This window comes from Calypte anna, chromosome 2 (genome assembly GCF_003957555.1).
Source record: "Calypte anna isolate BGI_N300 chromosome 2, bCalAnn1_v1.p, whole genome shotgun sequence".
Classification (NCBI taxonomy): Eukaryota; Metazoa; Chordata; class Aves; order Apodiformes; family Trochilidae; genus Calypte; species Calypte anna.
In genome coordinates, this window is record NC_044245.1 from 34,415,479 (window position 1) to 34,441,405 (window position 25,927).

At 37.7% G+C, this 25,927-nt stretch overlaps 1 protein-coding gene across 1 annotated transcript in view; it reads right to left on the reverse strand.

Moving 5' to 3' along the window:
• The window catches only part of JAZF1 (JAZF zinc finger 1), a 191,900-nt gene that overhangs the window by 16,849 nt on the left and 149,124 nt on the right, over nucleotides 1–25,927 (reverse strand). The window contains exon 3 of the mRNA XM_030446371.1: nucleotides 14,385–14,581. Within this exon, the coding sequence (XP_030302231.1) occupies nucleotides 14,385–14,581 (197 nt within the window). The remainder of the gene's footprint in view (nucleotides 1–14,384; nucleotides 14,582–25,927) is intronic.

Genomic DNA, 25,927 nt, shown 5'->3' on the forward strand with positions numbered 1-25,927 from the left:
GGGCACACTGCTGGCTCATGTTCAGTTTGTTATCAACGAGGACCCCCAGGGCCCTCTCTGCCTCGCACAGAGAGGACATAAAGTGTCACGGGACAGTTCATCCAGAATATTACAAGAGACAGTTTTCCTGGAGTCCAGAAATATTATGTCCCTTGGCTTCCCTTGATCAACTAGGTGGGTTACGCTGTCATAAAAGGAAATAAAGTTTATAGGTAAAACACAGAACCGAATATACTGTATTTTGCTATAGAATTATTTCAGCTGAGCTAGCCTACAGGAGGAATGACCCTGAAATCCTGGAAGTTAAGCTAAAATGATAAAAGGTACGAAATAAACACAAAGGTTTTTACTAAAGTACTAGCATGACATTAGTATTACATATTATCCACTGACAGTAAAATTGGGAACTACCTACATAGGAAATCTGCTCAACATTTTAGATTATGAGAGAAACAGAATTTATAACACTCAGGTTAAAAAGCAGTAGTCCTTCAGAGCTGATCTGGGGGCTGGTGGAGCAGCTGGATGCTGTCTGGCCCCGGGAGCAAAAATGTGCCATTTTGTATCTTGATACAACTGTTTCAAAGAACAGCCTTTAAAACTAAAGCACAGAAAATCAAAATCCAGAGATTATAAAGTGACTAAGCAGATATGTTACAACTTATTGAAAGTATTAATGCACGCAAATAAAACATACATGTAATAAGCTAAACAGGAAAAAAAAAAATTCCCCACTTCCAATTACTTGCAAAACAGCAACTAATCACAAAAACATGCATGTAAAGAACTGATTCTGGAAAAAACAGTCAACTGATACCACAGCATGTGTTTTGTAGAACAGGACTTTGAGAACACTGCAGAGGTGCTAAAGCAAATTGTTACAATGTCACTGCACAATGTGCTGTTGAGGTTTTATGGTCACACTGCGCCAGTAGTCTCGGGAAGTTATTTTGCATTCTTACATAAACTTTTTTTCCCAATCCTGTTTTCCACAAAAAAGGGCTTTCAATAATGTACAATCTTCTGTTTATACTTAGTACAGGAAAAACATGATAAACCCAAGAACACAATCTCTGCTTTAAACATATTTTAAAACTAGATTTCTACAACTTCATGTGAACAAGAATAAGCTGTTAAATGAGCACTAAAAAAGACATAACCTTCCTGTAATTAAATAGCACTGTTTTACGCAGCACTTTTTCAAAATAATGAAAATTAAAAAAGTAAATAAATAAATCAATTCAGCAGACCCCTCCCAACTGAAGGCTTAACCTGCAAATTAATGTAACAGTAATAAAACCTATGCCAGCTGGAATCCTTTCTTTCTTTGGCTTTAGCATCAGCAGTAAGAGCAGGTATATGTTTGAGGAAAAACAAAGTAAGGACATTTTCCACCTTTAGTCACAGGATGTTAATTGAACTCTGGCAAATGTTTAAAGATATTCTCGAAATGTTCAAGAAAGAATTAAAACCAGTTGGGGCTGAGAAAAAGAAACAATCCATCCTTCCTCTCCCTACCCTTCCCCCCAAACATCTGTTCCAAACTTATACTGCAAAAACCACAGCGAAGAACAGTCATAATTAATGTGATTTTGGCTTTTTAGTTGCTAGGCCTGTATTCTGAGGTTCAAAATTCAAAAAATACAAGTTTAGGGCACTATTACTGTACTTAAGGACTCTCTTGATTCATGTAACAAAAAGGCAGTTTTTATTTTCTATTCTTTTCCCTTTTTCCATAAAAAAGGAAAAAGAACAAACTATCAGGAAACAATTTCATGTTTAAGATAAAGGATTACATTAAAAAGTACCTACATAAGTGAACTACAGTTTATGAAGCTATGAAAATACATTTGAGACGTGTTTTATAACATTGGGTTAAACATGCTTTACAGCTGTACAAAAGCTATTCAGGCACTTGCAGCACAGACCATAAAACTGCACAGTCCTTACCCACCCCGGCTGCTGTGCACTTCACCTTCCTTGGAACAAAATCCCAGCAAGGATGCTCTGAGCTACACCCAGGCTCCAGTCCAAGGAATTGCAATCACTGAACAGGCAGAAGGAAGAGATTCAGCTCCACAGGGCTTTCCAAGATGCTCCTGGGCCAGAACTTAGACTCTCACGTGTGAATGGGCTGAATTAAGCCAAGGAAATCCTGGGTCAGGCTGCCCATGGAGCACCAGGGTGCAGCAGAGCTGCAGGCACCCAGGGCAGCTCAGGGTTCTTCCAGCAGCCAAGGGAATTTCATGCTTATGAGCGCCAGGAGGGTTCCAGACCCCTGACCAGCAACAAGGGAGGCAATGACAGATTTGCCACTTTGATGTACTGCAGGGCGGGAGGATTTATTTTGCACAGAAATGTACTTAATGCTTCTCTCTACCTGCATCTAAATGCTCAGACCATCTAGATCTATGAAACTCCATCAGTGTAGTTTGAAAGATAGCCCTAATGGCAATACTTGGAACTACCAGTATGGACTAAAATGCTTATTCATTACCGAGCCAGAATCAAGGCTTTTGTCATCCTGCCTACACGCAGAATACACAAGAATGACCTGTTTCTAATAACCTGTTTCAGGTTTCTAAGAAAGAACTCCATTTTTAACACATAAATGTAAGAACACATTCAGTGCTGAATTGTGTCTCTTTTTCTTTAGAAACAAAGATTCTGATAAAATAAAATATGCACTGTGCCTGGTATGCTGTCACAAAATTTTGTTCACAGCTGTCACTGTTTTAATCAGGTGTCCAAAACACGTTAGCAGGTGTGCGTTGTTTCGGATGACATATCACTGTGCTGAAGCTGAAACAAAGTACTTTTCAAGTTATTTTCCATTGCTCCTTGGCATCTTGTATCACTTGGCATTAGAGGCAGAAGTGCTGAGAAATTGCCATGAGTGATGCTCTCTGACTATATATGGAAAAACCTTACAAGAAGGAGCCTATGCCTAGCCTATGCATGGACAAAGCACCAGGCTTCATCTTCAGCAGGAATTAGAGAGGTGTCTTCCACTTTCCAGGACACAAAAAAGGCACTAAAAAGATAAACGAGTACGTACTCAAAGGGTCAGCAAATGTTTCATAGCTCACCTGGCAATACATGAGAGCTAAAACATCCTGGTTTTCCTAGAATTTTACATTATTTTGATGATCATGTACTGCCTAACACTGACTCATAATACACCATTTCCCCTGTGAAATAAACCTCTCTGTGTTTTAAGTCATCGAATGTGAAACAGTTTATGAAAAGCCCTCGGGTTTTTTCTACTTCGGATTTGCTTTGGCTACAGTGGAAGGAAAACTCAAACATTTGCTGAAGTTTCACCTTCTACAGCAAACTGAAGTGCTGGCCTAAGTATGTTTTTTTTTTTTTTTTCTGCTAGGCACTGAACAAAATTCTTGAAAACTGCAGCTGTTTTCAGTATGCAGACATTCACAGCATTAGTACTAGAAAAATTTTTTCAGTTCTCAGTAGCAGGATGGTTCACCTAAATCCCGTGCAACCTTTGAGTATCTTTTGTATCTATGTCTGTATATCAATATCTAGCTATATCTATGTCCTTCTACATAGGCATGATTTCAAGAACCAAGGAAAAGTTCCATGTGCCTAACTTCAGTTTCCAACTTTCTGAAAAACATTTGTGCTTTCAGTTGGTAATTCTCAAGGCAATTAGCAGAATGCTCACCCATAAAGTTAAGCAGTAAATAAATAAATGAATAAATAAATAAAACCTTCCACCAATTGGCCCTTGCAGTATTAACACACAAACATGAATGCTGTCAACTGTTACCCAGAGCCACTGAAGTTACTTTTTGAGTGTCACGCTATTCCTACATTAAACCAGTTACACCACAAGCTGTGAAAAGCAAGCACAATGTGCTTTCTACAAAATGTGCATTTTTTTAACACATTTGGGGGAAGAAGGGTCCATGTACAGTGGGTGCGTTTTTACACAAAAAAACCCTGTCGCAAATTAACAGAGAGATGATCTTAAGCTCAATGCACATTTTCTGTTCTTAACCCTGTTAAAAATGGTTTGTCAGGTTAGACTACTACAATGGGGATTATAAAACAGTTCCTGTGCTTGGAAGTACTTTAAATCTACAAGTCATGTTTCTATTGCTGCTTTGTAGCTCAAACCCCAAAACTAGTGATGATTTTATGAGTTGCTATAGTCTAGACAACTCAGTTACTTTTCAATGAAATTGCTCCTTGGGGAGAGCACTGTGAAAATTCCCATACAATTAATTACAGGTATGTGCAACTACAATACAATTCTGAAGCACAGTAGCTTTACAGTTCCTGGTGCAATTTATGTCTGTATCAACAAGAATGTTCTGAAGAGGCTGGGACAACAGAGTACAAGAAACAGGAGGTTACATGTAAAGCTAGATGCTGTGCAAGGGATGATATAAATAAGATTCAGAAAAGCACAAAATCTGACAAATGAGTCAATCTTCTCAGACCATATTTTTATAGCAAATTGGCTCAACACATTCTTACTGCCAAGTAAAAAAGCTAATGAGAAATTTAACAGGATTATAAGGGAAATGCACCCATAAAGCAGAAAGAGGAAGAAAACCAGCGAAGTTCAGAGGAAAATTAAAAAAAAAGATGTGATTTTTTTTTAAAGCCTTCATGCATTTTCCCCTAAAAGCAGAGCCCTGTTTTCTCCAATCAGCTATTTTTACCTGTCTTATTTTCTTCTACCTATACTTACAAATGGCCTTTTAACTTCAAAAGTAATTTCAATTTTAAAAGAACCACTTAAAATAATTTTGTCAGTGTAGGACAGGCCTTTTTATACTTAAGTGTTAAGAGTAAAAAAGGACTAAGCAGGGAGGGTTATCATGGTTAGTTACAGAATCCTCATCGTTTTGCTCCAGTGTTACAAGTTTACATCGTGAGATCAGTTGGGAATCCCAAACCTCTGAAAAATTACTATTTTGATGGGTTGTATTGTCTTATCTAGTACAGTGCTAGAGAAGTACTCCAAAGCTAGAGGACCTTGAAAGAACCAAAATCATGGGATTAGGGCCCTATGCTCTTTTCAAATACTTGGCATTCTCCTCTCTCCCTTGGTTCATCTGCACTGAAAGAGGTGGCCTATGAGGAGTCTCAAACCCAATGTAAAACAAGGCAGGTAACTCTTGTAAGGCCAGTGGGGGCTGGGGTCCTTAAAAGACTACAGTTTTGCCCAGGAGACAGGGAAAAAAAGGACACCATGGCCTTCCTTGAAAAAGAAACAGCCATCAGACCTGGGGCAGCTCTCACCATTTTTTTTTTGATCCAGCCAAACTGCAGAGCAGGCACCCTGGTAAATCACATTGCTAGACTGCAATAAGTGGCATGTAAAAAAATGATATAAAGGAGAAATATCACAATATTCTTTGACAGATCAAAGATTAAAATTAAATAGTATAAGTAGAAAACTTCTGTCTGTAAGCATTTGTCCCTTTTAGATTTCTTAGGCAAAAATCTCTCTCCTTTTTTCTTTCTGCATATCTATTCCACTTCCCCTTCTTGACTCAACCCTCAGCAACACCTTGGTGCTACTGCCCTCTCTGAGCTCCTACAGGATCTTGCTGCGTATCTGGTTCGGCAGATAACAGTACGTTAAATATGTGAAATTAATCTGTTTGTGTAAGTTACTTTTACTTATTGACATTGGTTTATCAGAATTTCACAAAAATATAAGAAGAAAACTGGTGCAACAAGAGTTAACAGCAGTCTGACCAAGGTCCCTCATTAGAAAACACTACATCCACTTTGGTCTATCAGGATACAGTTACTCCCATACAATCTAGCTGTACCTGGAAATCACTGAGCCACCAAATCGTGCAGGTTTGACTAAGATAATGTTCTTTGTCCTCATGATAATTTGAAGCTACACGTTACTTGTTATTATTACTTGCCACACAGTCACGCTCCACAATGCGACAGAGGCACTGTTGCTGTGCCTGCAATACCAGATCATCTTTGCTCTACAGATCCTCCAAGCTTAAGTTTCAGAACATTTAAGAAATGTAATTTTTTTGGTCACCTTTTTTTCAGTAATAATTTTTTCAGAAAAAATTACATTTTTTCAATGTAATACATGCCCTTCCCTCTCTAATGAACCCAGATAGCCACCTAACAGCAGAGGACTGCTAGAAAAAAGATACCCATTTCTGAGGCTCTTAGCCAAGCACAGTGATGAGCAGCGATTTTGGAAGAAAGTTCAATATGTAAAAGGTTAAAACTGGCTCCCTAGAAGGGGAATGTGGAATCTAGCTCTGAAAAAACAACATCTTTTAGCTGTTGTTGGGAACTAATCCCACCTGTGCTACGAAAAACCCTATAGGAAATAATTGCACCTTTACTTATTATTTTTCATTGTTATTGGAAACCTCCTACTATGGCTTTATTCCTTAAGGCAGAAACTGGAAACTACCACAGGTTTTACTTATTATTCATGCTCAGTCACGTCACGACCTAAGCCAGAAGTGCATGGTAAAATCTCATACCCTGTCTAAGCACACACATATATAATAGTTAAGTCATATGTTGATCAACTGTTTTGCACAATGCCGTTCATTATTTTTCAAATTATTATTTATGTATTTATTTTTTACAAGAACACCCATAAGGCTCTGCTAGACTAGGCGCCTCAGACTACTAAATCCTGGGCAAACATGCGTAGAGATTAATTAGTGTGCAGGATTAATACAGGCCCCCAAACCTGCAATTAGATGGAACCATTCTGGCTCCAGTAATTATAAAGAAAGTTATCTTTCATCATCTGTGCAGAAATGTGAAAACCTGGCACTAGTGAACTCCCTCAGAGAGAAGTTTTGCCGCAGACCACAATACAGCTGCCTCAAGGTATTTTATCATACATTTGATTGAACCTTGCAGGCCTGAAACACTGAATGCCTTCAGACAAATTTCCATTGTGCTGGAGAACAGAATTTGGTCTTCATTTTGTGAAGTATGGCGTAGTTATTTGCCCACACTGTTTACACAAGAGTGGGTCTATATATCTCATTTTAATAAAAACAGCATACAATTCTTCAGTCTCTGAACAGGCAATTAACCAAGCAGAAACTTCTGTGAATCTGAACAACTAATGAGATGGTTCCTCAGACATCTGAAAGTGTGTTTTTTCTAGCTGCAGTTGAACTTGGTTGATTCGTGCTTTACTATGCTAGACACCCCATAAGTCAAGCACACAAAAATGTAGCACTCTCAGTCCACTTCTCTGCAATGATTTAATACAAGAACCCTGGGATTTGAACTCATATTTCTACTTTTCATTATTTTTTCAAATGCATCTGCATGACACTACACTACATTAACATAAGGTGTAATTAAGCCTGAGCACTTACAACACACTAACACAGGTGAAGAGTTTTTTAAATGAATGGCTGAAGTTAGGCTTTTGTGCATACATAAATTTTTGAGCTTGCAACTCCTCAAGTGCAGAATACTTCATTTCAGTCTGACAAAACACTTGTTATGTGTTAAAAGTCAGGCATTCGCCTCCTCAGTGAGTATGAGGTGCTTAACATCAATCATGGGCTTAAGTGCACATGACCTGAATTTGTAGCATGATTTTCAAAAAAGCCATCAATGTGTACTTGTTCCCACTAACTTGTCCTGACTCCCAAGTCTGATTTCAAAACTTTAAAAAATCTTAGTTGAAGAATATTTTGCAGTTCTCTATCCTTAAAAAAAGATAACCATCACAACAGTGCAAGCTCTCTTTAGCCATACTGCACTGCCCAAAGAAAAAGCTGCTGCAGGTTATCAAATTAATAGTGGATTTATATAGTTCACAGCGTACTCTTATTCAACCTAACATGGAGTTCAGAACTGCCACCTGCTGACAGAAAACAAAGAGATCCTGATATAAACAGCAGTTCTGCTACAGATTCAGATTGATTTGGCTACATACTAATAACACATTCATAAGCCAAGAACTGTTGAGCACCTAAATGCTCCTCTCAGTCCTCAAATTATTTAGGGGGAGGAGGGTTCACCCCTGTTATTTTACATTTCTACTGTCCACTTTAAACTTATGAAGTAGGTTAGCTGAGCAGGCCTCTTTTTCTTGCTGGATTCTGTTTAATGTTCTGTTATAGCACTCTGCATAACAGCTGTCCGTGCCATATGATTACTTCATTGTTGAAAGTGTAACATATGGAAACTGTACTGAAATGTTAGCTGCTTTGATACCTACGAAGAGGAATGAGCTTTTGCATTAGAACAAGACAACACATTTTTTTGAACAACTTAAAGTAACAGAAATTAAACACACATTTAGAATCTAAACCATATTAGTTTCCAGCATGTCTGTTACTTTATTTCAATGTCCAATTCCAATGGCTGGTTACTATTGTGTTTTTGATTGCTATTACCAGCAAACAATGGGTGGTTTTCTCTCAACTTCTGCATTCTTGGAAAAGGGAACAGATTCAAAAAGCAGCCCTTGGGATTCCTTCATGAGTTATCCATGAAAGCAAATACTATAACTGCAGAATTCTAGAAATGATATCTCATATCACTGAGAAAAAATTACTTGAGATAATATGGTTTATTGGGAAAAACTCAAGCTGTTCCAACACCAGACTAGTCCTTAATGAACCAGAAGCAAGGTGGATCCTTCAGGATTAATTTTTGAGTCTCAACTGCCTTTGGCAGGGAGAGAAAGGAGAGCTTTAGTTGTAATACACAGACTTTCCTCCCCTGTAAATTAGTCACCCACAGAGGGAACAATGAAGCCCTAAATTATTTCATAGTAGAAAGAACACTCATTAACACAAGAAGGAAGCTGTAATTTCTTAGTCACTGTTTTGCTAGTTGTTACATTTGAATCGTGAACAAAATCCAGCTGAATATAATATTAATAGTCCAAGTTGTAAGAATCTATTATTTTATTGAAAAATAAGTTTATATATAAACTATTCTTATAGTGAAAGACATTCCCTAATGATGTAAGTAGGACAAGATGCTCCTTCATGCAGTTTGTTAACTAAACCTACAATAAACACAAATATATCTTAAAAATTAGTGTCAGTATTTAAGAATGCAGTCATACATAAGTATTTTTAATTACACCAGGCTCTGAAAAGGCACACTAGGTGAACATTTTTTTGATTGAAAATATACTGAATTTCACTTTTTGTCTTTAAATCACATACATAAAATCATGGTACACCACTAGTATGATTTCTTAGGAAAAGTGCCCCATATCACATATGTTCTAAGCGGCTGGAACAGTGCAGCGTTTAGGATTACTGACACAGCTACAAAGCAATCTTGATTTCAGTTAAAGAATATGCTCTATACATCTAAAAAAACCCTACTATAAAGCTACTAAATCATCATTCAAATAGTATCCTCAGATGGTAAATGTAATGGTTTCTACATCAATAGTACTAACTTGAAAGCCTCAGTCATCATTTTAAGTCTTAAAATATTGCTGTACTGCATTTTTAGGTATATTTGATTACAGTATCACTGTTAAGATCTTAGATTCCTTGAGGGTTAAGGCAAGTCCTACGAAGTAGTTTTTACTACAAATTAAAATTATTACTTTCATGTTTTACTGGAAAGAAATTGAAAAAAATTGATATAGGGTGACTTTTGTAAATATTGTGATTGGACTAGTGGAAATTTCAAGGAAGTTTGCCATGCTAAGGGAAGGTAAAATCTTTCAAATGCAGTCAATCAAAAATGACTACACAAATATGACTCCCTAGAAAGGCATTTATCCTAATTAGTAAGATAAACCAATAGTTAATCACCTACTTAAATGACAGTTGCAAATCAAAACAGGACTTGCCAGTTCTCTCATGGGGTCAGCTATGACCACCCATGAAAACTTGAGTCTTTCATCTCCTTCACAAGTGGAGGGACTGACAGACAGCCACGGCTATTCCAGCCAACCACAGCATCCTCAGTGTTTGCTGCCAGGACTGGCTGCCATCCGCTGCCCAACACCATCAGGCAGTAAGTAGGTCTATAAACCTCTTGAAACAGCATAAATGTTATAACTTGTAATCTATTAAAGTCAAAATAAACAGGAAAGGAGGTCTGAGAGCCAGATTCTTCAGAGCAAAATGCAATGCTAATTACAACATTTAAAAATACTTCAGCTTTTTTGGGGGGGTGGACAAGACTTAGGGTTGAGCCATTAAAAAGCCAGTTGGTAGTATTAAATTCTTGCTTTAGAATTTATAAGAAAGCAAAAAATTCACTCCAGGCTGAAATTTACTATCCCAGACCTGGAATCGTTTAATAATAATAATTTAAAAATAAACGGAAAAGAAAAAAAATGTCGTAAATATGGAAGAAAAATACAAAACAGTGATTTCAGATGACTTTTTGGCACTCCTTCAATTAAAAAGTGGCTTTATTTATTTATTTGCTTATTTATTGAGTTTGAAACTCATTACTATGGATTATTTTTGTAACTAAAACTGGGACCAGGTTATTTTGATGATGAATTACCAGTGAGTTACCATCACTGAATCTTTTTTAAAGCTTTTCAGTATGAAGAGATATCATAGTTTTCAAAGGAGTCAATGCTCTGCCTTACATTTGAAAGTCAGGAAGTTATGGGTAGAAATTTCATCTGTGAGCCACACAGATGTATAAAAACATTAAAAAAATTAACAGCGTATGTTAAAGATGCAATGTCAGCCTCATTTTTAGCCATAACTAGACTTCATTAGTTTTGTGGGTTTAAAATTGACATTTAAAAATAAAAGCAACATAAGTTTTTGTGACTTAATTGAGAGCTCCTTAAATAAAGAGATATTTCAATGTTTTCAGATTGTTAATGTCTTTCCAAAATAAGCTATGTGCTGGTGCTACTTAGCTACATTTACCCATCACCCTAAGGAGCTTGGTTTGCTGATGGAAGCCATTTCTTTTGCTAAATGCTGCCTGCAAACTCTAACAAGAACATTTAAGCCCACTAAACAGAGTCTCCTGGGAGACACTATTGTTAAAACAAAAACTGGAACAAATTTTTAAAGTGAACTTTCTTCAATCATTAGAGGATGCAGGTCTTAAGAAGAAGAGAAAACTTGTTAGCTTTCTAGTTAGGAGAGGGGGAAAAAAAAAATGTAAGCAAAGAGCACATGCCACTCACCCCTGAGGGAACAGAGGGGAGGTATAGAAAATTAACTGCTGCATTTCTACTTCCCACCAGAACTACAAGTGGGACATTTCAGGAGATTAACAGACACAGAGTCTGCAGATAAATACAAGTCTGCCTCATTACATGAGAAGAGCCTGAAAGAGCACACTTCTTTGATGAATATTTCTGCTTCTACAGGGATAATGTCATTTACACAGAAGAAGGTGCTACACATATGCATGCAACATTTGCAGCATGTATGTGTGTCAGCTTGGAAGCTGCTCAACTCTGTGAATTTGGCCTGTAGTCTTTTGGCAGAGATTTTTACTGCAAAAGTTAACAAACATTCTCTGCAGCCAAACCACCTTGAACTGTTTCTTATCAAATTTCACAAGCTAAGTGAGTTCAGTTTTGATCAATACATGGCTGAAAGATCATTATATGAAATTACACTTTGCTGAAAAATTACAACAGTAGTTTAACAACCATCAGTAAATGGCAGGACTTAGCTGTAAGGATGTCAGCAGAGGTGACTGGGATTCAGGCAGCTGCTGGCTTCATCTTAAAGAAGACTACCACACCTAGCGAAGCCAAGACAAGCATCACACCTATAGGGAGGACACTACATGGAAAATGGGACCCAAAAGACAGTGAGCTTCCTGATTTCTACCTTAAGCAAGAATGGCAAACAGCTGTGAAGGACAGAACCTCTGCTGACAGACATGCATATCTGTATGTCATTTCATGAGCCTGTAAGGTGTGCTTTCTTGCTGGCATCTTAACTGGCACCATCTTGGAGTCACACCTTGTGCAGTAATGGTAATGCCAGGCACACTGCTGATGTTTTGTACCATAAAACAACGTATTGAACAATGGAGATGAAGATAATAAAAGAGAAACTGCCATTCTGAATGCTTCATTAATAGCTGGGTCAGAGCAATCCCATTTTATTTTTGACAAAGTGTATGTCTGAAGTAGAATGAGGACAACAATTATATTTGGATTATAACAAGTACTTAACATCAACACAGATGATGCCCTTTCAGGCAACCTAAGGAAAAATCACAACATACATGTTTACCTGTATTCAAAGATGAGTTAACAAGAGTTTGCTCGGAGTGCAAATCAAACAGGATCACACAGAAGGAATACAGCAATAGTCTTCATTCTCACTGGATGCAGTGGAGGGTATGCCTGTAGGGCTTGGAAGTTGTGTAGGCACTGCAAGGCTGAAATGCAGGACGATTTACATGCTCTAAATTGTTTCCCTGAAACAGATCTTGCCTAACTATCCTTGGTTTTATCACCTTGCTTGTCAACTGCCATATATACATACACTTGAGAGAAAAAGATTCACATCAGCCAATAACAGACATGTGAGCTGGCTATCTAAAATTAGTCTGCTGGCTTCCTAGGCTCCCTCTGCAGGCACTGTACTGACAGAAACAGAAACCCAGCTGCTGCAGGACTCAAGAGCACCTCATCTTTGTAAGTTATAATAATAACAGAGAACAAAATCCCACATCAAGGAAACCCCTTGAAAAATCCCGTGGTTACCAGAAAAATCTCTGTGCTTATATTAGGTCCATAAAAACTTTTAAGGTGACAAAAATAGAAATTTTGGAGCAAGGCTGCTGAAATGCAACTTAATTGATAGTTAATAATAATAATAATAGTAGCAGTAATAATAATAATAATAATAATAGTATCATCTTCAAGAAAGAATACTGGGGGTTTTGTCCCAGGCTATTAAAAACTCTAACCTTGAAACAGGGCTCCAAGGGTAACTTGGAACAGAACGTGCAGAAAGTGGACACTGGTATTATTTATAACCTGGCAGGCAGGACTCCCAGGAACTCTTCTAGCCATAACAAGCTGATTCTCCTAGCTACAGGTAAAACAACACCCTGAGTAACTTAAAAATTTAAAAAAATGTATAAATAATAGAAGTGTTTCAGTAGACAGAGAATGGGTTTTTTCCTTTGGTATTCAATGGAACAGGTTTCAAAGAGCACATCATTAACCAGTGTTTCTGACAGATGTGCAAAGTTATACTACTTGACCTCATAATGAATTTCCCTTCCCAGGAGGAGCTGTACAAAAAGTAAAACAAAAGAAGGCAGAAATTCCTTGACATCTGTAGGATGTCAAGGAAATGAATCAGTTTGTTTCAAACAGGAGATAATTAAGAAATTCTTACTTTTAGAATTTTCTGTATTACATTGGGACTTCACAGTTTAGATGTTCTCAACATGCTTTGCTTTTATATATCCAGGGACACACTGAACAAGTAATTAATTTCAGAACTTCCAGACAGAGTGTCACAAGAACCACTATAACTTTTCCATTTAATCATTCATATTAAAACATTAAATAGCTGATCTAAAACACACAGCATAGCAGTTTAACAAAGCAGGGATGCTCATGTGATTTCCTATTAAGAAGAGTATGTTGAGCCTATTTATTACAGACAGAATATATGCATTATATGTATTTAGCTTTTTAGAAGGAAATATTGATATTTTTTCTGAAGCATTATTAGAATAATCTGACAAGAACTCTACCTAATGTAAACCAGACCAACATGCCAAGGGATCTTACTTCAGCACAGAAAGCAATTTTCAGTTTTTCTAATTAATGCAAAAAAATTCCCAGGAATTTTATACCTGGGAAAACTACCAGAATACATGTTTTTTAAGAAACCACAGATCTCTTTTTTCAAACATGACTTTTTTTGGACTTTCGTAAATACAGTCATGTCTGCATTATGACAGCAGCTGAACACTACTCCCTATCCACTCATTTATCTAGGAATTCAACCCGCCCCATGCCCCCTTCACTCACAAAAAGGAAGAAAAGGGAAAAAAAAGGAAGAGGAAAGGAGCAGGGAGAAAACTCCTTACTTTTACTTGTATCTTAAACTAACACTGTACCATATGCAGAGCTCTCCTACTGATACATCAGTGGTCTTTTGTACATTTGGTATTTCTGGTAAGATTAATTTCTTTGTGTAATAATTTTAGCTGAGATTTTTAAAATTAATGTCCTTCTCAGCTTTAGCAAAGAGTTTGGAATCAAATGCCCATACATATTTTAGAGATTGCAAACCAAATGCAAATAAAAATGAACCCAATGCTCTTCTGTTTTATTTTTTAGGGGTTTTATTTCTCAATTTCTCAGTATGTCTATTGTTCTCCAAATGCCACAAAGCAAAACTGCTTATTTATTTGGGATAAACCAAACAGCAGGTGCTTACCTGTAGGAGTACTACTGCGAAATGAAGAGGAGGGAGTGATTGGAGGGGTAACTGGAGGAGTAAGGCTTCCACTGCTGTGGCGAGGTGGAGTAGATACATTCCCACGGGACACTGTGCTTGACAACGTCAAAGAAAGCTTTGGCTGAATCTTTTTCTTCAGAGACTCCTGCTCACGTCGAGCTGCATCAGTCATAAATCTAGAATGACAATCAAAGTTGAGAGGCTTAAAACACTGAACACAAGCACACTAGGTAAAGATAAAATCAGAATTTCTCACCCAAAGGGACCAAATGGATCTTCAAACTGAGCCATGACAAGTTCCTCTGCAACATGCACATAATTTCCAATTCAGGATTATCACACCTATTACTACAGGTTTTAGACAATATTACCCAACACAAAAGACACCCAATTAAACTGCAATTCCTAAAACAAGAGCTTCCAACCCTTGAAAGCTAAAAAAGGTTTCTCTGTAGAGCTTTGATACATGTTGCTGATGATCTAAGGCAACTCAAGGTTCATCTCTGTCGGATGCTGAGAGGGAATTCTACCAGCACAACACAAGGTGTGCACCAGTACTGCTGTAACTCCAACAGTGCAACCTTTTGTGTGGGATATCTTATGTGGAATAAAAATAGCTTTTTTCCACTTATATTTGGATTCCTTCCAAAAAAAAAGAACAATTGAAGTGAGAAAAAAAAAAAACCAAAACCAACACTTTTATTCCAAGTGCTTACACAGAGTTATGCCAGAACACCTGATACTGGATTATGCTGACATTTAAAGCATCACTGCTGGCATCCATATTAACCCTCACTTGAAAGGATGGGGGTTCCCCCCCAGTGGGACTCCTGCTACCCAGAACACATGCACTTAGCATTCAAGCAGTATTTTAATCTTTTGTCTTCCCTCTCCACTGCATAAAGTGCTATCTTACACGATTCCTAAGAGACAAGAAAATCGCCTTGTCTGTATAGTTCTCTGCTGTTCATGCTACAGTACAAACTACACCTGTCATTGAACCATACAACACAATATAGAACATGAAGTTAAGTTACACATTTGTCTGACCAGGGGTTAGAGCAAAACACGTTTTAGCCAGGACAAAAGCTTTACATAATGAGCTCTTGCAACCTTGGCAAACCTTGAAAGGCACATTCAGAGAAGTGAGAATTCAGCACAAGTCAGTATGCTGCTCTTGCCTCACAGCCAGCTGTGACCCAAAAACTCGTATTTGTGAACCAGTACGGAAACAGAATGACAAAAGTTACCAGCAATTGTTTGTATTGGATTAAGCAAGGGTGACCTGGCTTTGTTTCAGTAGTCGCACTCTTCTCAGAGGAGCCTAGGAAAGAGAAGGAGACTGACTCGGTAACCAAAGCAGCCACAGGATCATAAATTCATAGAATGGCTTGGGCTGGAAGGTACTTTAAGGATCATTTAGTTCCTGCAATCTCCCTGCTGTAGGCAGGGACACCTACCACTAGAGATCAGGTTGCTCAAGGCTCCCACAGAGAAGTCCATGAAGGCAACAGTGACGATTCTGAGTTGTTCTTCTGGTTGTGGATGGCAAGGTTTGGCAGTGGAGGGTGGCTGCAGGCTGAGAAGAGGTCAGGGTCTATGCTGTGCCTGACACAGATGGCTTCAGACAGCTCCAAAATGGACCCACCTGAGACATAACACAGCTGAGCCCATCAGTGATGGCAGTGGCACTTCAACAAAAACTATTTGAGGAGTGGCAGAAAATAATGGAGGGGAAGAGGGTAAGGAAGCAGCAGAGGGAATGGGAGAATAACCAAGTCAGAGGAGTAGAAGACCCTGCATGGTGGAGACCAGGTACACCCCCAGAGGCACTACAGTCTTTGGGTGACCAACATAAGAGCACAGGCCAAGAGTGACAAAAACGGGTGGCAGGGAGAAACAGAAAACCTGACCCAACCCCCACATGCCTCATTGTCTCACTGAAGGGACTGTGTGGCTGCAGCAGTAGCAGGGCAGGAGAAAAGTCTGGAATGAAGTGAGCCTGGGCAAGGAGAAGGCAAGGTGGCTTCTTCCCCAGAAGTGTCTGGGGTTTTTATTTTGTTTCTCAATAGCCAGTACCCAAATCAATAATGAAGTATTTATGCTAGCTGGACACAAGACAAGTTAAACTCCCCAGGTAGAGTCTATTTTTCCCATGACAATACTTGCAAAGCAATTCCCTTTATTTCAGCCCACAAGGCTGCTTGCTTCTGCTCCTCCTATATTCTCCCCCATCCTGTGGGGGTGGGAGGTATGGGGCTGAGAGAGCAAGCAGCCATGTGGGTATCTGGCTGGTATTTGGGGTCAACCCATCACTCCACCAAGTATCCTGTAGCACGACAGCTGTATTTGCTGAGTGACCAAACTGCCTGTCGTGTGACTTGATATTCCTTAGCGTGTGAGAGGACACGGAAACAGCTCCTGACATACATCCAAAATCCAACAGAGGACTGTGATCCACCTTTAGCTCCCGAAGAAGAGCAGCAGAGTGAATACTGCCACACATGTCATCTGGTTCACAATTCCTGCCATCATACGAAGCATCAGGCCACAGGCTGGCTGGACAAGCTGATTCTGCAGACCACTGTATCATAGCAACTGTACTGAACAAGACCATCAGATCAGGCTGGGTCTCACAGCAATGCATAGTGTCTGACACAGCATCTTCAACATGGTGCTGTAGGACATTCCAGTTTCTTCTGGGGGCCTCAAACTATGTTTAACTTAACATGAATCACTAAATTCATTTAGGATCTGTAGAAACCCAACATTTTGTGACTGTTCCAAACACACAGAATGCTTGGGTAGAAACTGGGTAGATTCTACTGGCCCTGAGTCTAGACCTGACTGAACTTATGAAGAGACCTCTGAGAATAAACAGCTCTTGTGGAACACTAGGAAATCATATGAAAAAAAAAAAGGGGGGGGGGGGGCTTAGGCATCTTTGCCGAATATGAAAGAAAAAATTGGCCCAGATATATAAAAACTCAGCTCTTTTTCAAAAGAAATTTGTGTACTCTAACACAGCCTCAAAACCTTGTGGCATAAGATTTTAAGTACCATTAGAGCAATAAAGATGTATCCTGTCCAACCACATTGTGAAGGCATTACGAAGTGTATCTTTGCCATGATATGTAACACCAACACACAATCCAGACATTAATAAACAGGTATATGACATTACAACTTATCTTCTTTGAACAGAGACAATATATCATGTCAAACCCAGATATGACATTTTTATGGACTTAATATTTAAGAGCAGATATCCATAGTAACAGTTCACTTTTAAATTTCCTTTGTTTAAACAAGGGTGCAGATATTATTGACAGAACAATCTGCAAATAGAAATTGAAATTTCATTCAAGAAAAAAAAACAAGTAAAAGGATTTTAATAAAATGGGAATTCAATAGACACTTCCTTTCCTCTAACTAGGAAACGTCTAAGTCACTATTTTAAAAATCCATACTGTAAGGTATGCTTGCATCTAGATGGGAATCCTTATTTCTTAAGAAAAATGCTATGGCAACGTTATAAATCCTCAAAAACTTGGAAGATAACCTCAAGTGCGAGATATTAAAAGCAGCAGTGTGAACACTGCTATTTAATAAACTCAGCCACAAATAACAGTGTTAAAATAATATGGAGGTATAACCAGTCTGGTTCAAGTCCATAAAAATAAGGAAAATTTGAAGTTATAGTTGAAAATTCTCCCTGTCCTGTTAAGTCACTCACATTTGGGCTAAATGTGTTGGGTATATTCCAAAACGTGATTTGTTGTCTACACCATGAAGCTGAGAGAAATAGAAGGCAGAGTCTGTTGAGAAGTTCAGTTCCCAATATCTCAAATATGGAATCAACCTTTTCAGATCCAAACAGCCTCATAAATGTTCAGTGAAGCACTAGCAGAGCAATGGTTTTGAAAAGTAAACTTGTCTAAATGCATTAAAGTAAAGCCTTTTTCAGTATTTTAAATTGGAATGTGGTATTATACTTGTGCCTAACCATGGTTTGTTCTTCAAAGCTTACATATAAGTGTTTTAATAATGGGTATGGAATGACATTTCCAACTAAGGCTTTAATTTTCATGTTGAAATTACATCATGGCTGCAGCATCAAGTGCTCAGAAATAAAACACACTGGAATTAAAGTTGAACACTGGTCTCTAAATTACATGATTGCATACAATTTCCCTGCCTCACTGACATGCACAAGATGTGTGGGAAACAGAAAATGAACTGGAACTAACAAAGGCTGCTGTAAGACCACTTAGGTTAAATCCCCACCCCCTTGCTTAATAGTCTGTCTGACCATCTTCAATTCCATCCCCTTTCCGAGCAAATGCACCTCTGCTATTTTCAGGTCTTATTCTTAACTCCATAATCCTGCCTTTCCATAGTTCTACCACCACACAGGTTTTAGTCATCTTGCCTGTTACACAGGATTGTGTTTACACCTCATAAGCCTCTCTCTCCAAATCCAATGCACCATGTAGGCACAGTGGAACAAGGAGAATCATTGAGTTCTCAGTCATTCATTGACCCTGTTTTGACAAGCCTAGAGTTTGCTTTCTTGCAGATAGTTCATAACATCATGGAGGAGCCCATTCCTTAGTAGAAAGAAACTTTACTCTAGCCTCATTTTTGTTTTCCTTGCCTTTTCCCCTTCCTAATAATTCAACTCCCTGCTCCAAAACACGTAGGTGCAATGATTCCTGAATCAAGTGCTTACAGTAACTTTAATAAACATGAGCAAAATATAGTATTTCCCCCTCCTCTCATTCCCTGGAATGGTTCAACTATTTTTATTGAAACTTTCCCAAGAAATTCAGCCTGAAGGAGACACCCAGCATGGAAAATTTCAGCCTAAACAGCCAAATGTTGGCAACATAATAAGCAACTGAAACACTCTTATAATGGAAAGTGTTGCACAACATTCCATATAGGTGGCAATATAATACAAACAGCATTAGCTGTTGTTACCAACATAAAAAATCACAGAGAAAAAACCAAAAGGCAATGTAACTTTAAAAAAAAAAAAAAAGCCTTTTCAAATCAAACCTTTGCAATGTTTAGAAGTCCTATTGCGTCCAAAGGCTTTGGATTCAAGAATGAACATCAGTATAACACAATTTCCCAGAAGTTCTGGTGAGCTGTTGGTGGGTACTGGCTGTTTCAGGATCATATCCCAGTATGACTCACATGATGATGTCACAGTTAATCATAATACTCTTACTACACACAATGCTAGGACAGTTTTAAGTGGTCAGGACTCATACACCCAGACAGAGGGTAAGGGTAGTGCTATAAGAGAGCTGCAAATAAACTGATAATTTTTAGTTGAGATCTCACTTAAAAGGAAAAAACCAAAACCTTTGCCCTTCAGAATCATCTTCTTCATAATGGTCATCAAGATAGCACACCCCCTTCCCTCCTCTTCCTCGCTGTTACAGCTTGCAGATGGAAGGTTAGTCCTGTTTTTATGTCCACAGACAGTGAAGAAGGTAAATCAGAGCTACCCTGTGGGATCTGAATACTCTTTGCTACATTTGGTTTCCTCATGATCTAAAACATGCAAACAAATGTGATGATGCAATCACACATCTCTCATTATCCAGCTTCTGCATACTCAACACTACAGAGGGGAGGACAATCATCCTGAGCTTGCAAAACAAGCAGACTGCCATGGTGGAGATGTTCAAGCCCAGGACTGCTCAACAACGTTCCCCAGTTGCACATCAGCTTAAAAAAACTGACAATAACACCTATACCTTGGCCAAATGCCTCACTGCTGACAAGGCCACAATGGGAAAAGGTAGCAGAACAGAATCAGTTCTAACCACTCCTCGTTATCACACAATTATGGAAAAACATTGATAATAACATTCAGCTTATATTCACATTTGTCTCATTTGGTTAAGCTGTACTGGAAAAAGCCAACCACCTTTCCCAGAACATGAGACATCATGCTTCTGTGCTTCCATCACTTGTATTTCAGCAGACTTTATCAAAAGTGGTCAAACTTACTTGACAGATGAGGCACATACTGGCTTAACCACATATTGAAACCCCCACATTAATTCTGCTATTCTTTACATGTATCAGAACAAGGTACTGGTTATATCTGCTTTTCCCCTCAATCTTTTCCCACTTTTGTCTCAAGATGTTTATGCTGCTCTTAATCAGCACAGGAGGTGGGGATGGTAATTTAAACTCCTGGTCTTCCTCATCACATTAGCAGTGGTTAGGGGGAAAAAAAAAAAGGCTAGGACAGAAAGCATCTCCAGATCCACAGTATTTTAAAATTTGAGAAGACATCTGCTTTGATGGAGTGGGAGAATCCCATTTCAGTACGGTGGGACTCTGAGGACCCTGAAACACACTAGTGAACCTCTTAGTCAGGAACCACCCTCCAAACCCTTTGCTGTTTTAGAAAGTAAAGATAAAGCAACATAGTTTGGTTTAGATATTGCTGGGAAAAGGAGGCAACTGTTAATTTGAAATATTACTGGGTTAAGGAGAAATCTGGTGAAATTAAATGGGGGGGGAGGTCAGCCATAGGCTGTCTGGTCTCCCGGGAAGGATGAAAGGCTTTTCTCAGTTGAACTTCACAAAACTAGGCCAACCAAAGACAATCCACGTCCCCAGTAATGCCTTGCCACACTATTTATGTGATAATGAGGAAAGAAATATATGAGCAAGTTTCATACCATCCATTAACTGAAATTATTTGATGAACAGCCTTGAGCACTTTCACATACCATTCTTTGTAGTGTGAGGGAAACAAGTATTCTGCAGCTCTGTACAAACCTCTCTTGCTTCACAGAAGCTATCAAGCATTTTTTTTTTCTTTAGAGATCTTCCATTACAATTTTAGCAAACCCTAAATAGAAACGTCAGTGTGAAATAGCCCAAATAAAATGTGTGCATAATCACACATGTTCCTCCCCACTATTTAGATTACAGAGTATTTGCATAGTGCTAGAATATATGCTTTAACTCTCTTTTGCTTGTCTTTTCTGATTTCACAAAAAAATACCAAAAATGGGAAAGAGACAGCACAAAAATAATAATCCCCACTCAATTATTCACCCAAACCTGTCCTAACCAAATCAAACTAATTATTAAAGGGCATTTAAATTTCTGAAAGAACAGCTTCAGCCCAATACATTCTGTAGAAACAACACTCATCCAAGTTGGACTTCAACATGTTCATTCACGAGATTAAGCCTTACAAAGAAATTCAGTATTCATTTGAAGTATCAGTCTCATTCAGATTTATCTACTGAAAGTTTTTCCTATGTCCTAAACACAGTAGTTAAAACACACTGATGAGCACCTTAGAGACGCAGGGCAGAATCAGATTTCTCTATCATTAGTCTTGGGATTAAATTATTGCCAGTACTTTAATTTCCATTACTGAACCTGTTTTCTCAAGATGTAAAAATATTATCACCACAAACTCATCTACAGTGAACCACATTTTCCTGAAAATGTTCATTTTCACCGGATATAGCAGACATTATTAGAATGCACATGTGCCTTAAAAAAAAATTAAAAGTTTTTGCATTGCATTTCTGACTTGTTGCTGAAAAAACCTCAAATACAACATGCAGTCATGCTCATTGCTATCAGTAGACTCAAGGCTGCAACCTTAAGAGATCTGTTCAATGTGAGCAAGAACTCAGTGTGTTTAATTGCCTGCTCTTCACACATTCTTAAAAGATACAGTAAGACAATAAAATATCCACCCAAGTAGATATTTTGTGCTTCTTGCATGGAAAATTGGTTCAAAAGACTGAGTAATTTCATATTTAAACATATGTAAATAGAGCAAACGGACAGTGATATGCCATATAATCTATTATCAGTCAAATGGAATAAAAATAAAGCAGCAATTACCAAACCACAAACTTGCTTACAGTGAAACATTTATGTTTATTCACTGTTGATCAATACAAGCAGTTTTAGAAGTACTGGAATGAACTGAGTATCTCTCTTGATTTCAGGAACATACAGACAAAAACATCAGCATGAATTATCTTTCATATTTAGATTAACACAAATCCTATACACTGGATACCTACCTGCTTCACATTTACTTAGTATGTTACACATTGATAAGGGATTTAATGTATTTATTTCAATATTTTCTGTACAGAAAATAGTTCTTTTTATTCTGTTGTTTTTTTTTTCTTCTCCTTCACTCTCTCAGTACTATGCTTAGACTTACTGTACTGTATTTACTTTTCATGGAGCAAAGTCATCTTTAATTTACATTTTGAAAAGCTAGAAACATTTAATCAGTATTGTATGTTCCCCCCCACCACAAAAATAGATTTTTACTTAGAAATGCATGTTCTGCTCTGAATCTTCAAAAGAGGAAAATAATTTTTTTTTGTTTTAGGTTTTAATTGGGGTTTTGTTTTTGTTTGTTTGGTTTTTTTAAACAATATAGTATTTTGGCCTTTTCTTTCTCAAATTTGCATAGGTCATTCAGCAAATGCAAAATCCAGAAGTGGGTTGGTTTTTTTTTTTGTTTGGTTTTTTTTTAATTGGCAGGGAAAATGCATACTGGATAGGTAATAATAGAACAGTAATGCAATCAGGACATATTAAGTCTTAATTTAGGTATTTTATTGATAATGAAAATTCATTACTTATCCCCTGGACTGATGAGGGGGACTCAAGGAGAAACCCACATCATCTTTCTGCCATTTTTAAACAAATGGCATTTCTGTGTTTCAAAGGATCAAAATTAGAGCTCACCGAAATCAACTTAAGAGAGCAACAGCATCAGAGTAAAGCATCAGAGTTTTTGCTAGTTCTCTTCCTTTGCCTTTCCACTCCATCTCCAGTTTTTCTACCATAATTTGTAGAATTTAAGTGAGCTTTTGAAAGGAGCTATAACTTATCTGCAACTTCAAAATTCTGTAATTTCCATGGAGTAAGAGGCAACAGTTAAGCAAGAGATATTTTGAGGATGTAATTATCAGGAAGACAACCAGTGTTTGGAATGGTTTTGTCACCTCTATTACAAATAAAAAAGAGTTTAAAAAGTTGTGATAACCCTCTCAAGCACATCTGACCAAAGTACTCACTATGCTGTGGTTTACCTCGACAGCAACTTATTTTTTATCAAACTACTTCCAGAGTTTTGCCACTGGCAAAAAAGGAACATTTAGATCATGGAAAACACACACACTTACTGCCACAGTAAACTCCTGCCTTTAGTGTAACGTAGCAGTCATCAACTCAGAAATCATCCTCCCTGCACTTACTAACAGGGTTATTAGAACATTTATCAGAGCCGTGGCTTTGGCCTCGGCCATTAACGAAAAAACCAGATACTGTGTGGATTATTGCTTAATTAATTGCTGACTATAACTTCCCGAATCCTTACCTTTCAGTTCACATCGTTGTTACTATACAAGAATAATGTAATGTCACATCCCCATAAAACATTACAGAGACCAAAATAAGAATCTTAGCAGATATCAGTAACATGAAATACAGAGCAGTATTTGTACATTCAAAGTATTTTTTAAGACACATAATTTAAAAATGCTCATTGAGAGTTTTTAAATTTGTGCCACATATCCAAAACCCCGGAATTACTTTTTTTGGTATGAAATTACTGACTATAGACTGTCTCACATGAAAGAACACTGATGGAATTTTTTCAGTAACTAATTTAACCTATCAATTATTCAATTTAAATATTTTTAATATTGTTACTTCACATTTTATGATTTACTAGAATACTCTGTAGTATCACATGAATGAAGTGCAAAAGTCTTGCAGGCAGAGTAAAAATTTAGCTTTTATTTTAGTGGGAGTAAAGTGTGAGGGAGTTAAATTGTATTTGCCTTTTTATTTATAGAAATTGCAAGCTTTAATAAATTTCCAGTCTCCTTGGAGAACATGGAATTAAACTGCTCATAGAATAAAAATAAGGGGTCTGTATCTCCCAAGTTTGACTTGAATCTCAAAATAGTTCTTACGTGTGACTAAGTAGTGTACCAGCCCTGCTCTGGCTCCCTGCACAGGCTCCAGTATTGTCAAATTGCCTAGTTCCAGTAGGACTTTTTACTTTCAGATGTGCTTAACCTAAAATATCGTATTTTTTTCCATTACTGGTCCACCCTCTGTCTTGAAGAGCTTATTATAACTATTTATGTAAAAACAATTTACTTCAGTCAGCCCTACATAGAAACAGATCTGTGTACACATGACACGAACTTTTACTGTTGGACTTGGCTTGGTTTTATTGATGCCTCAAGGACTTTTAGCTTTAAGAAGCAGGGAGCTGAAATGTCAGATATTTTATTCCTGCAATGTTCCATTTAAGTCCGGGTATTCTTGTGTCATTTCATACCGAGTTCTGAGAATTCAAGTCAACACCGAAAGACAGATTAATCAAGCAAAAATTTAAAAATAGATATTATCACAAAGCATTGCTTATTAAGGATGTCTAAAATGTCTAATCGGCAGAAATAATCCAATCTTTAGTATTTCACACAGAAAAACACATAACACATTAATGAACACATTTTTTAGTCACTCGGAAGTGTATCACGTACTGTCTGCAGTGGCTCCTCCAGCAACACTGACAGAAGAAGCAATCCAGAATACCCATTCAACAAAAATATAGTAAAAAGAAACTGTAGTAATACACTACGTAATAAACAAAATTAAAACTTACAGCTATTGCTTTTCTTTCAAACACAAAACTGAAGTAAATTACAATGCATTTACTGATTTTATTTTTAAAGAAATTCTAAATGTCTGCGATAACACTGACACAGAATATGATCCCCCCCATTACTGAAGAGTATTCAGCTAAAAAGATGCTCTCTCAATTTTAAATGTAACTGAAGATTCAGATAGAGAAGCACTTTTAAAAACTGATCTATAAATCTGTATTCAGAGGAGTGGGTGGGGTAAAATTTACGATGGCAAAGTTGCAGCAATCTTAACATTAGGAATGTGAAATGTCTGGTCTTAATAAACTAAATTTTCAGGCATCATTGAGTTGTTTGGAAGGGCGATAGCAATTTACAAACAATCCAGCCTCACTAAAATGGTAAATTGAACATTCCCAATCCTTCTGACTCTGCTGCAATGACTCATACATCCATAAACCAGCTGATACCAAAGATTCCTCCCGTAAAAGGCAAGAAAATTCAGGTGAAGGTAGACAGGGGAAAGTGGAAAAGTAAGATAACCATCACTTGTGTTTTTGCTCTTTCATACAAAAGGAAGAACAACCTCTCATTGCTGTAATTACGTGCTATTTTAAAAATGCACCTTCCTACCCTTCAAACTGATTTGCCTGGAGGAACAAATGACTGACAAAGTTAACAGTTCATTACCGAATCACTGTATTAGTAGTTTGGGAGGAGGGGGGAAGTACCTAAGAATCAAGAATAAGGTTCCATTGTTCATCTGTGAGGTGTAAAAGCAGAACACCGATTCGCACTTGGAGATTTTGTCCCCGTTAGTCTCAGGGTGTGCTGCTG